This window comes from Balaenoptera borealis, assembly GCF_965194805.1.
Source record: "Balaenoptera borealis genome assembly, chromosome: 10".
In the NCBI taxonomy this organism is placed as follows: Eukaryota; Metazoa; Chordata; class Mammalia; order Artiodactyla; family Balaenopteridae; genus Balaenoptera; species Balaenoptera borealis.
Genome location: NC_138874.1, coordinates 101,549,082 through 101,562,617, shown reverse-complemented (window position 1 = coordinate 101,562,617; position 13,536 = coordinate 101,549,082). Strand labels below are relative to the sequence as shown.

General features: G+C 49.8%; 1 protein-coding gene across 7 annotated transcripts in view; it reads right to left on the bottom strand.

Moving 5' to 3' along the window:
- Positions 1 to 13,536, bottom strand: part of VTI1A (vesicle transport through interaction with t-SNAREs 1A) — a 424,543-nt gene that overhangs the window by 53,983 nt on the left and 357,024 nt on the right. For 3 of the 7 annotated variants that reach the window (XM_082408507.1, XM_082408511.1, XM_082408512.1), the window contains one exon: positions 6,496 to 10,093. The exons of 2 other annotated variants lie outside the window; for them this stretch is intronic. In XM_082408507.1, the coding sequence (XP_082264633.1) occupies positions 10,000 to 10,093 (94 nt within the window). In that variant the 3' untranslated portion in view covers positions 6,496 to 9,999. Of the gene's footprint in view, positions 1 to 6,495; positions 10,094 to 13,536 lie in introns of those variants that run through there. 2 more of the 7 variants (XM_082408503.1, XR_014249267.1) reach the window with 2 other exon arrangements.

Here is a 13,536-nt window from a genome sequence, read left to right as displayed (position 1 = left end):
TGCATGACTGTCCCCGCTCCTCCCCATGCCTGTGCCCAGGTTGGGGGCAGGTGGGCAGCGGATGCTGAGTGAAGGTGGGGAGGGGAAGGCCAAGTGGTACTAGGGTTCCAGGGGACAGAAGAGGGAGCGGCTGAGAACCAGACCCCAGGAACAGGGAGGTGGTGGGAGGCAAGACCACGTGAGCGGAGGCTCCAAGCCCCCAGTTCACGGTCCACTGTCCCATCAGACTTCATCTGCAAAACACAATTACGAAGATAGAACTATTAAGAATTTCAAGACAGCAACACAGAACATTAAACCCCAAGTGCAGGGGCCTTCTGAGTGCGGGGCCCATGATACCGGCCCTGCACCCCAGACCACTCAGAAGCTCAGCAGGCCACGTCTCCTGGTCTTTCAGAAGGTTCTACATGCCAAGGCTGCCATCTTACCCCTGGGCCCTTTGCCCTGCTTTGTCGGGAACATTCCCTTTTCCCTGCCATGGATGACTGGAGTTGGCAGGGACCTCCCTTCCAGCCCAACTTGCTGGTTTTCTGGGTGAGGAACCAAAGCAAGGAACAGGGTATGACTTGCAAAAGGCACAGCAGGGCCCAGCGCTCCGGGCACCTGAGGCCCAACTCAACACAGAAGATACCAGACTTTGAGAAAAGACCAAAGCCTCGTGGGTCTTGTCGCCAGGCTGTTCCTGGGTGTGAATGCACTGCTGCCACCACCCAGACCAGGAGCATCTTCAGGGCCCCCCAGATCTAAAGCAGCATCCCCTCAGCACCAGAGGCCAAGGCGTTTCCTCCGGGTGTCCCCTGGGGGCTCCGCATCAGGGTGGGGCCTCTACTCGTTACTTAATTTTTTCTCACAAGATTCTTTCGGTGGAGGGGGGCGGCTAGTGACGGCGGAGTGTGAAGAGCGATTGCAGGGACTTGAGGACAGAAATGATGCTCAAGCTCAGATGAGGAGACAACCAGGGTTTCCCCCGCCGGTTCCTCCAAAGAACAAAGATCTGACATTTGGGGGGAAAAAAGGGATCAGAGCCAGCATGGATGGAACTGAGTTTTTCTGTACATCACAGTTTAAAAAAACATCACTGAGGAATGTAGGTCCCCGTGGTGTGAAGGCCAACACTACCAAGGAGGCCAGTGTTCCTGTGGCTGGGCCGTGGCTTCCAGAATGTGGTGCCGGTTGAAGAAGAGAGAAGCCCGGCCGGAGGCTGAAGATCTGGCATCCACCCCTGGCCCTGCCACCGACTTACTGGGTGATCTTGAGCAAGTCTTGTTCCCTCTCTGAGCCCCGTTTCCCCATCGGAAAATGAGCAGGTTGCCTAATGGCCCCTAAAGCTCACACGGTTTGAGGGCTCTGTGAGCCCAAGCTCGTCCACCTGCTTGGCTTTTGCCATCCAAACTGTCACCAAGGTGGCCAGCATGGAGCTCAAGGGACGCTGATCCACGTTTCCTCATTCTAAAACCCCGCTCTCGGGCTCTGTGTGTTTCATCTCTCCTCAAAAAGGAGCTCAGGGAGGCCCGTCCGGAGGCCGGGATGCCAGGCGCCTCCAGGCCCCGAGTGCCACGTGCCCAGACTTCAAAGTGTCTCCAGTGTCCGGGGGTGCTGCTGGGGGAGGGTGACCAACTCAGCCACGTGCCCAAATCTGGATTCTGCTTCTATTCTCCCCGTTCCACATGGAGGACAGAGAGGGGAGAAGAAGGGGAGAGAAGCCTTTGAAGAAACGTCTCCTGCCCCCTCTGCTCAGCCCGGCCACACTCCCGTGGTGCACCTCTTAGCCACTCGGCAACTTTTTTCCCTTTCATGATATTTTGGGTTTCCGATCGCCTGCCAAGTCAAACTTTTATCATTTAATAAGCAGGGAGAAGAAAATCCTCCAACTCAGTCCCAGTCTAAATGGTCCCCATTCCTGTCCCCGGCCTCATCTGGCTGGTCCTGCTGCACAAGGGGCCAGTGCTCACGGGGACCCATCCACTGCCAGGTAAGCGTCAGCCCTACTCCTGCTCCAATGGGGCGACCGCACAAACGTAGTCGTGGAGATTGCAAGGAGGAATGAACACACAGCACTGCTGTTTGGAGAGGACTTTGCCAAGCAATTTATGGACATGGGCCTTAATCTCAGGGGCAGCAGTGGAAGGCGGCAGAGGCAGCGGCATTGCAATGTGATTTCCAGGCCCTGAGAGTCGCTTGCCTGAGACCAGAGAGCAAGACAGGACGCTGGGCATGAAAACAGCTTTCTGACCACCAGTCCCAGGGCTGGGGGGTTATTTTACCTGTTTTCTTATCTATCTTCTTGACCATGTGTCTTTGGGGCCTGGAACATAGTAGATGCTCAATAAATATTTATTGACTAGCTGGATAAATCTGATTATACCTCTCATGCTTCAAACAGGGAAAGAAAGATTTGATTATTTAGAAGTCTCGTTGGGGACAATAAGGAGCTCACTGAAGCCATCTAGCTCTCTTCGCTCTGTGATTTCTCGGGAGGGGTGGGCGTGGATGAAGAGGAGATAGAAATGATGCAGAGAGAGGCTCTGAGGGCCACAATGCCCCGCTGTGCCAAGACCCCTGGGTAGGGCAGTGTGGGGAGGGTCGGCTCAGGGCATAAGTGAGCCATCTGGGCTCTCCCCTAAATGTCAAGTTGGGCACTGCAGTGGCCTTGGCCTCCTGTCACCTTCAGCAGGACCTGGACAGGAGGTTGGAGCGGCTCACGGAAGGATGGAGTCTGCTGGACCCCAAGGTAACCTGTGCTAACGTCACCCCTACCTCCCTGTTCTGTCCTTCTTCTCAGCAAGGGCACTGCTGTGGGAGGTGTCCAAGGGCCCTCAACCTGTTACCTCTCCTTGGCAGAGTGCACGTGTTCTCAGAACCCCCGTGTCTGCCTGAGCAGCCCTGGGCCCTGGCCGGGTGTGTGTGGACTTTTGGGACAAGGCTGTGTCCCCGGTAACCCATCCATTACCCAGAAGGGTAGCTGATGCCAGGAGAAACCTCCAGAGAGCTGGTCCCAGGGAACCCAGGCCCCCTTCCCTTCTCCTCTTTCTTCCAAAGACCGCTAACTACTCCCTTGAGTGGTGGGTCGCTTCTCCCCCAAATGCCAAATCTCCCACAGGAAACGGTCAGACCGGAAAGGTTCACCCAGAGGGATCGTGGCTGATGAAGCTGCCTAGGGGATTATGAATCTGCATTTTTCCAGGGTCCAAGGTCAGAAACCAAAGGAGTGAGTCTTTAAAGGTGGGATTTCAGGTGTCTCCCAGCCAGCCCATAGGGTGTCACCATGCAGGGCCCTGGCTGACCTTACAATTGTACACCCTTCAGAGGGCCAAGGCCTTGGCCACCTCCTGTGTCCAGAAGAGAAGCAAACAAGGGAAGGGGGCAGTGTGGTCGGAGCCTCAGAGAGTGGGGTTGGCAGGCTTCTGTCCCCGCCTTTACCAGCCTACGGCCTACACTTCTCCACTGAATTTAGCAGCAGCTCCCGTCTCCCAAGGAGGTGATGGATTCTAGCCACTTTCTCAGCTCCTCTCCCTTCTGATGATGTAAGACAGGGAAGATTAAGAGGAAAATGCAGTACAGTGAGGCACACTGCCGAGCCCGATGGTGGGGTGGGTATACGGTGGGCCTCCGTAAGTGTCAGCTGAGGGCTCCTCTGAGGCCAGGGTCTTAGGCAGAACTTTCTGGAAAGAAGCTGGAGCTCGAGGTTGTATTCGTTCTCAACTCTGTGGGACCTCGTCATGCAAAAAACACTTCTCTCCAACTCAGGTACTTTTCCTGGCAACATAAGTTAAAAGCAAAAAAGTTGAGGCAACAAAGCAGCACTGAGCTGGAGGAGGGCCTTGGTTCCCCCTGGTCCTGTCCCCTCCTGAGTACACTTTGGGGAGGCCGGGGGACATAGCGGGTGCGCCGCACTGAGCAGTGCCTGTCCTGCCCCCAGGAAAGTTCAGGCGGCTCTCAGCAGAGGAGTGTGCGTGGTCGATCAATACAGGCTTCGGGGCCGCTGAGCTATTATTCACGCCAAAGGGCCTTGTTTGGATGAAGGAAGGAGTGCTGCATGGGTTCACAGAATCACAGGCCGGAGCTCTGCTCCTTGGCACTTCCCCCCTCTCTGTGATATCTTCGTTATTTATGCAGCACAAGTAGCGAGGTGATTCAGGATAAGGAAGTGCTTTCCCCACAGCTTGCTGGGAGCCCCATGAGGCAAGGCAACAGGGATTGCATGTGATTTGGGCCAGGGTTCCAGGAGATATGCACCCTGCCTTTCCTCTCCTTTGGCTGTTTCTGAAGGAGGGGCCCAGAGTGGCACAAAGTGGGGCCTACTTGCCTGTGTCCCTCCTTCTTGGCTACTTCCTGGGATGAGCCCCCCTAACCATCTCCATCCTTAACCTGCACATTGCCTGTTCCTTACCTCCTCATACACTCCCAACCTCATACACTCCCATTCCTGTCCTGCCATCTTGGTTGCCCCATCATCTAGGTTTGCCCCACCATCTTGGTTTGTCCCACCATCTTGGTTTGCCCTACCGTCTTGGTTTGCCCTACCATCTTGGTTGCCCCACCATCTTGTTTTTGCCCTACTTGCCTCTGGCAAGCTGGTTCTGGAACATTCACCTGTTATTGACCTGGAATCCTCACAGACATGGGCAGTCTCTCTCAGCACTCAACGTGTCTTTCCTCCAGCACAACAGTAGAGGACTCTGACGTTGGCTCCATCACCCACTTCAGGACCCTGTATCCAGCCTTGGCTCTAATCGCACACCCTATTCTCTTGCCTGTACCTGGCTGCTCTTGGTTACCCTTCAATGGCTCCCTTCTTGGGTGCAGTGCCGACGGCTTTAAGAACTTTTCTGAGCTGTCCGTGTACACAGTCGCCTGCCCCATTTTAAAAAAGCTGACATCTTGTCTGAGAGCCACCTGACTATTCCCATAATGTGGGCGGCCCCTCGCAGGTACCACTGGTTTGAGTCCAATGTGCTGCAGGCAGAGTAAAGTCATATAAACAAGAGTGTTTCCTGGGGTTTCGTTTCAGGTTAGTGAGTTATGGCATAGGGCAAGGCCAAGTTTGAGGGCCGCCGTCCCATCTCAGGCAGTAACCTCAACCAGTGTCTCCGGGAGTCAGACTGGGGATGGCTCACTACAGAGTCTTCCTTCCTTCTTTCTGGAAAAACGGCTCTGAGCAAGCCTTTTGCTGAGGTATAGAGTCCATTCCAAAGGTGGCAAGTTGTCGTGTGGCTGATTTGGAGTGGACTGAAAAGGAGGCTTGAGATCCCCCAGACCCTGGTGTGTCTGCCATTTCTAAGCCCACAGTGACCCATGAGGCTCGAGGCCAGGCCTCACCTGGCTCACACCCGCTGGCCCCTCCTGTGCCACGGCTCCTGTAGGGCCATCTGTCCTTGTGTGGGCGACGCTGAGAGGTGCTGTGCTGGGCAAGGAACGTGTACCATCTCTCCCCTTCACGTCCACAGAGAAGTTGCCCAAGGGGTCTGGTCTCTCTGTGGGGGTGGGTGGAAGTAGAAAGAGGTTGGGAGAAAAGTACTCCCCATTCCCTGATATTGACCAGAACACCCCAGCTCTGCCAATGAACCAGGGCTCTCAGAGTGGCTGTATGGTTATGTGAACTCATCGAATCAAACAGGGTGACCAGATGCGTCCAGCAGTTACAGCATGGAAGATGCCATTGACTTCTGACTTAGGATGATGATGATGATATTGGAACTTTTTCCCGCAGGCTCACAGCCCATGGAAAAGCCAAACACTTCACAGAAAGGAAAAAAAAGGTGGAAGGTCAACCCCAGGAAAGTGCTGCATCTGTTGTCTATTAGGGAAGCACTGTTTGCAATGAGCTCATTGATGACACAGAGATGGCCCAGACGTGCCCCCATCACACCCTCCCAGCACCAGCCAGCCGGACACACAAGTGTTCCCTTTGAGAAGTCCCTACTTACTTTCACTCCAGACCGGAGTCCTCCAACCACACACTCAGCTAAAGGGGGAGGCAAGTGGACCAGAGACAGGGGACACACAGCGGTTCCTCGGAAACCAGCCCCAGCCATGACCAAGCAGCAGTCCTTGGCTCTGGACACACATTTCTCCCAGGAAAGCCACCTCCACTTCCAAGCACTCGGTGCCCCACTGGGCTAGCAGTTCAAACCAAAGAGATGAGGAAATCATGGCTGGTAGTTAATTCTCAACTACGTAGACAAACGGCTATAAATATTTATGATAGGAAATTTCATTATTTAAAAATGCTGCTCTAAATTTCCAGCTATCTCCATGAGAGTGCCTGCCGAACAGGTTGCAAATTAAGAACAATTATTTTTGTCTTCTGCATTTGAATAGAACTTACAGCTAAAGTCATTTAAAGGGGTTAACATCCACCTTAATTAAATATTAAAGTGTGCCTGTACCTGCTGCTTTTGTTGCCCCTTCGAATAAGATATAACCTATTTTTGACAAGTTTTCATCTTTCTCTGTGGAAGACGCTACATGAAACCAAATCAGTGGCAAAGAGGAGAGTAATGAATAATCTATTTCATATTCCAACAGTATCCAGAGCTCGGAGTGGAAAAATATTCAGTCGGATGATGGCAAGAGGCTGCTTGGGTACCACATGACACAGCTAATGTTTAAATAATAATAATAAAAAAAAAGCGATAAACAAATCATTAGCCCTTAACAGTTTAATGCAATTTGTTAATGAACGTAATGGTGGGGACTAATAATGAAAGAAAATAAAAACGTCTAAACAGGCGCCAAGTTGCTGGCGATGCGCAATTATTTCCTTGTCAAGTTTTTATGATTTAATGAGCCCCTCTGGGACTGACGGCTGTCAGTCAGTCGTGACTTTTTGACACCATTACAACTTCAAATACAGCAGCAGGCAGGCTGTTTTCCTCGGATTTGAAATACTGAAATGATCTGACAGTTTTAAAGAAAAGATGTGCAAAAGAAAGAAAAAAAAAAAAAAGGAGAGAGAGAGGAAGAGAAAGACGGTTGCTTTCCTTTCTTTCCTTTTTTTCCTTCCCCCTCCTTTCTTCTGTGGAGTAGATAATCTCTGGATGCTGTTTGGTAATGAAAATCCAATCACTGAGGTCATTATCTGATGAGCTTTTTGGAACAGGCAGGCTTTTTTCCCCCTCTTTATTTCTTTACTTAATGATAACCCTCAATGGGCTTGCCCCGCATGGGACGGCCAGAGCTGCACAATTTTGTTCACCATTAATTTCAGCCTTTGAAGCTCAGGGCTCAGAAGCAGTAGCAAAGCAAACCCCCCACCAAGCTGGTTCCAAAATAAGACAATCCAGCCTGCCTTAAACAGAATAGCAAATGGCCTCCCAGCCCAGGCCTGGCAGCTGACGTCAGGCCCGCTGCATTTGCAGGCATTCGTCGGCATTCGTCTTCAACGTGGAACATTTAAAACTCTTTACAACTTAAGAGACTTTAATTAAATTGCTTTTGATTCTGGAGCAGGGCAGCATCCACTTTATTTCTGCTGCCAGGGAAACTGTTTAGTCTGCATGAATTTTATATGGCAAGGGCTTCCTCCTTCCTCTTCCTCCTCCGGCTCCTCTTCTACACCCCACCCTTCCGTTGAACATAATTTTTAACAAAGGCTCCTGACTTTAGAGATATTTGTCAATTTCACATTAAGTTCCTAGAACCTTTCACAGTTCTATGAATGGCTTCGAATTTGTGGGCTTTCCTCCTTCCCCAGGGGAGCAGGGCGAACAATTTTCCTCCCCTGGGGCTCCTCTGAGTCTGTCCTGCAGCATCCGAGAGGGCCAGGTGGGAATTCAGGGGCCTTCGGACCAGCTTCCTACAAAAGTGGTCACTATCCCGGTCTAGGGGGTCACTCTTGCGGTGAATTTGATGGGGCTGTTAGGCCAATCTTCTTCCCACTCTCAGGGTTGAACTGGGGCAAAATCTCAGGCAAGGGCTGATAATGACATAGAACCCTAAAGAAGAAGCCACTGAAGGGTGAGCGATGCACTCCCTCCTCATTTCCTCTTTCAACATGAACGTCAGGTGTTAGTGAAATATTTAGGAGCCAGCGAGTTTAGATGATCAGATCAACCTGGCTTGCCAGGTGGCCTTAGGAAGAGTCTGGCGGCGTGAGGTGTAGCTGGGTGACCGATTATACACTTTAGCTAAGACCAACTGTTTTGAAGGAAGCTACCGGAGAGGTTGGTAGAGTACTTCCCCACCATTAGAGTTTCAAAACGAGAAGGAGATTACTTGTTTCCCTGCTTTTTCATTGTTTCTTCGATGTGTTTAGCAGGTACAGAATTCCGTTATCAGAATAAAAGATTCTTGCTGAGATAGATCCCTTAAGCTGATAGGAAAATTAGTACAGCCTTCCCACTCCTTTGCTGGCCTACTTCGCTCTGCCAAAATCCCACACCATCCCTGCGAAGTAAATGCTGCAGCTTTATTTACACAATACTAAATGATTTATCTGAACACATGCAGGCCCTAGCCTGTTTCGATAAGTACAATTTCTCGGGTGGATTTTGCCATTCTGCATTTCCTCTCTAAGCCATAATGGTTCTCTCCTGAGTTGGGGAATAAAAAAAATCAAGAGCTGCATCCAGGTGATCTCAGCCCATGGGCACAGGTGGTTAGCATTTTTTATGAAGGGAATAAGTTTTCTTTTCAAGGATTCAAAGCTTCCAATTATACTCAAAAGATAGAAAGGACCCTGTAAGTGCCTATGAAGTCTTAAGAAAAACACATTTTGCTTTATGACTAGCGGGAGAGTGACCTCAGCTTGGGCACCTTGAAGCCTGATCATAAATGAACTCATCTTAAACGCAATTCCCGGTTACCTCGGACAGAAAGAAACCCAAGAAAATCACAAAGCATGGCAGAGGTTTGAATACATAGTGAATTCAGGAAGGCTGTGCTCACATTTGTTAGTGAAAAACCCAAGCCATCCTTTTGTAACGCGCTGCAATCCCTTATTCTTTTAAAGGAGGTTAGTGAACATTTTCCATCAAGTTTATTTCCAGTGGATCAGCCTATAGGACTCTACCATATTGATAATCACATTCGAAATTTCTCACTGAAGGAGTCAGGTTCTTGCTCTTCCTGAAATATTCATGCTCTCTTTACATACTGGAATGGATGTGGAGAGAACCCTTTTACATGTATGAGGGCTGCTTTTGGCAGTGCAAATATTAAGACGGAAAGGATACAGAGACGCTTACACAGGTCAGGGGAGAGGAGGTCACCATTAAATACCATGCCGGGGCTCTCTCTGCCAGCAGATTCTGGGGAGTATGGGATTTTTGGAAGGCAAGGAAATCCTTCTTGTAGCCAGTAATCAAAGTTGTGAAAAGTGGATATTGGGCAGGCTCAGCAAAAAATATTCTTGGGTAAAAAAAAAAAAAAAAATATATATATATATATGCATAGAAAAACAGGGAAAGTGCTAAGTCAATTTCCTGCACAACTGCTATTAAATACCCACCTTTACAATGAAAGCTCTCAGGCAGGTGCACTATATTCATTATGCCTGGGGAGGAACAGGGCTGGTGTGCTGGGCCGGTCACTGGCTCTGGCCGCTGCGTGCCTCTGCATTTTTCATGCTCAGACATCACAGAAGGGCTGATCGGTGACAAGAGGTGTGTGACAAACAGCACAGCCCATCAGAAGCCCCCGTGACTGCCTCATCATGCCCTCTCCCAAACCATGACCCCTGACATGTCCACAGGGCAAGCGAGAATGTCACCAAGGCTATTTTGGTCAGTAGATGAAATTACCAAAAGGCAAATAAACATTCGCCTTCCCCTATGAAAAACAAATCTGGGTGAAGACAAACCTAGAAAAGGAAGCCAACCCACATGCAAACAGGAATAGGAAATATTTTTACACTCTTTGCACTTCAGCTGAGCAGCGGCGAAAGAGAGGGAGGATCATTCAGGCCCTGTCAGCGCGAGAGAATGATTCATGTGACCATTTTGTCTTAATTACTCAGAACGAGCCACGGTCGCTGTTTATCAAGGAACAGCAGATACATCAGTGTCTTCTGACAGAAAAAGTGATGGCTGTCAGGATGGTGATAACCAGGACGATGGCCAGAAGGACGATCAGGATGCGGTTCTGGATGATTCTAGGAGAGAGCAAAGGAGGAAAAGCGATTCACACAGATAAACCGAGGACAAAGATCATGTAAGACCAAGTCGGCTAATCAAACGGAGGCTTCGCGGATGAGGGTGGGGAGCGCAGTGTGGGCTGTGCGTGTGCGTGTGCCTGCGTGCGTGTGTGTGTGTGTGTGACCACGCAGCTCTGTGGTTCCACAAACAATCCACCAGCAAACGAACGACGCCACAGCGATTGTCACGAGGCACCCGGAGAAATGCTTCCTGAGAAGCTGCAGCGAATCAAATGGCTTTCTGGTCTCCGAGCACCATGCAGTAATCTTTCAGTGATCAAGGGCCCCATGCGAGCTTCTCTTTTTAATTTAACATGTGAGACAAGCCTCATTTTTTTTGCAGTGTTTCCTGTGAAAGTGAAAGACTCCAAGGAAACATATGTCAGTAAGGTACTTACCTGTACAGAAATACCCGGGGAAAAGTAAAAGAGAGACTTAGGAAGAAAAGGACAAGATTAAGAAGCAAGTGTCAAGCTTGCAGCTCAGGCTATGAAACCATCATCTGTCACTGGGGCTCACGCTCCGTTACGCCGAGAGGAAACGGTACATGTGCTCCGTGGCAAAAAAAAAAAAAAAAAAAAAAAGATGGAAATGAGGAATAATACAAAGTACCCGGGTGCCTCGTGTGCTCTGGCTGGTGGGCCCTCACCTCTAGGGATTCCAATCCCCTCAGCTCTGGCTCTGCCAAATGCAGATGGGGAACTGGGGACTCAGAAGGAGAGCCAGAGTGCAGATGCACGCTCTAAGATGCCTGCAGAGGGCTTCTGATGAAGTTGTTTCATACTTTGTTACCTCATTCTGAGAAAAGAGGTCGAACATCAGAATGCCTCGTTGAGGCTGTCTAAGGGAAAAAGCTGGGTCAAACAGCCTTGCCCACGCTCGCTCCCACAGAACCGACCATGCAGAAATAGAGGCAGAGTGGTGGGCACTCCGGCCGGCTGTCCATCCAGCTGTCAAGACCCCACAGCAAACCCCATCTGCCCGTCCGCCAAATACCAAGGAGAAAAAAAGGTCTGCTGCCTTGTCTAGACACAGAACGTGGGATGGGGACTCCCATGGGAGGAACTAGGTGGGACCAGCCAGGCCCCCGCTTTAACAGAGACCCCACCCTCCTAACTTCACATCTTTGAGAAGAAATCTCTACAGGGCCTTCGCAGCCTTTTCTAGCTTCTGGGTGAGTTTCTTTCTCGGAAGAATGACAACATCCTTGTGGTTTCAGTTGCATTCTTCCTTGCGCAACCCCTTCTTCCCCAAACCTAAATGGATGGATGCAGACAGTCATATCAGACAAACCCACTCCCTCGTGGAGCCCTGGAAGGACTAGCTCCCTCTCCTCCTGACAGGTTACAAAATGATCACATTTGCTGACACGTCTTCCGCAAAACTGCTTTAGCGCCTGTGTCCACTTTCCTCCAAGGAGATGAATGATCCGCTCGGTCCTCATTTATCACGTAATGCTCAGCTAAGATCTGTCTCGTTTATTTCTTCCCTTCCCCACTAGAAAGGCTGAGCCCTGACATTAATTCTTCTGCGATGACAGCTAATTCAGACTTAACAGGCCATATTTACTCAGGAACCAGGAAGATTCTCGGTCCCCAAAATAAATAAATAAAAACGGGACTTCGCGGCTTGTTAAAGTGAGGCTAATTACGAACACTGATCGGTGTAACTTGGTGGCTTGATTTAAAACCCAAACTGATTTTTTCCCCCTTTTCCCTGGAAGGGGCAGAAGTCTTCAGAACAGTCCCTACACATCCCATTTGCCCAAGTCACTGTCAAATCTCGATGTACCACAGTCACCCGCATCAGACTTGCAAAGGAAATCAGCAAAATGGAAGCTCAGCAGTGAAACAGATTAAAAGCATGAAAACTCTAAAATTCTGCCTTAAGTCATCCACGGTACTGTGTCTCCCGGATGACAACCATTTTATTTGTGGGTTGAGGGCCCCAAGGCATCCATGATGCTAATTTATAAAGGATTAACTGTGGGTGTTACCTGTTTAATCTGAGGCATGGTTAGAAAAATGAATACACAGGATTCCCTAAATCCTCGGCTCTTCCCCAGTCTTCCTAATTGGGCTTCCCTCATCTCAAAGCAAAGAGTGGGTTTCACCCATGCTCCTTCCTAATAGCTTGTATCTTTAACTCAGTCAGTGCACACACACCTGATCCCAAGAAGGGCACCACTGGGTCACAGACATTCAGAAAGACCTTGGTGCGTCCACAGAGCCTGGAGCCTTCACTTCTCCAGCCCCAGCACTCGGCATGGTTACTGGCACGTAGGCCCCCAGGAGAACTGTCCAAAGGATGATAATGAAAGAACGCAGCCCCTGTAATTGTAATCATTCCATTCAAGGGAGAATGGAGAAGAAATCTGTGCAAATTTAATTTGCAGGAAAATCGCAAGGGGGTCTGCATAGAAAAGGCTGAAGTTAAAAGCTGACGTAAACTCCCCAAAGATGGAACACTGTATCATGGTGTCTTCTCAGAGCACTACTGGGTCAAACGGGGAGAAGGAATGGTCCTCATGGAACTGTGTGCTGGCGGTGGAAGAGGTCAGCAGGAGAGAGTATTTGCTTTCAAACAAAGACATGTGGGACAAAGGGTGTAGAGGGGCAAAAAAAAAAAAAAAAAAAAGAGTTGGAGCTGACAGAATTGGAAGTAAGCTTGACTCTGGCCAGGCCACCAACCCAGTTTTGGGCCTCAAAGGTGTTGGGCAGATACAATACCTCTAAGGGCCAGAAAAGTGAGCTGTTGGGGCCTTTGAGTGAATAAGACCAAGCCAGCCTGGACGGAGAAACAAAGGCTGGCATTGGTGGGCCCCATCTGTGAGGAGACCTGGCCTACCATCACAGCCAGGGGCTGCTGGCAGGTATTGCTGTAGGCAAAGCAGAAAGGAATGCAGAGTCCGGAAAGAATCAGGTCCACAAGCCGGGAAGTGGGGTTCCCAGCTCGTGAAGCAGAGAAGGAACTTTGGGGGAAGCCCAGAGTAACTTCCTTCTAACTTTGGACAAGGTTGCAGTGGGGGGTGGGGGTGGGGGGGGCGCTTTATATTCAACTAGGTCTGCCACAAGCGGTCTTAATCTCCCTTTTGAAAATGCAAAGTGTGTTTACCCAGTAAATAATTTAAGAAAGAATATACACTTGAAAGAAGACATCCATTGAAACAGCGAGGCTAAATTGCCTCCAGGCAAAAACATGTGCATTTGCATGCTGCATTCTATTAAGTGAGCAGGCTGTGGCTTTAAAAGAATGCAGAGCCAAATTAAAAGGAATGTGGGCCCGAAACATCAAGGATTCTCCAAGTTTACATTATGAATCACAGTGCTGTTGATACAAGATGAATTAACCATTTACTTTGAGGCTGAACTCACAAAGTATTGTTGAAAATACCGATCCCC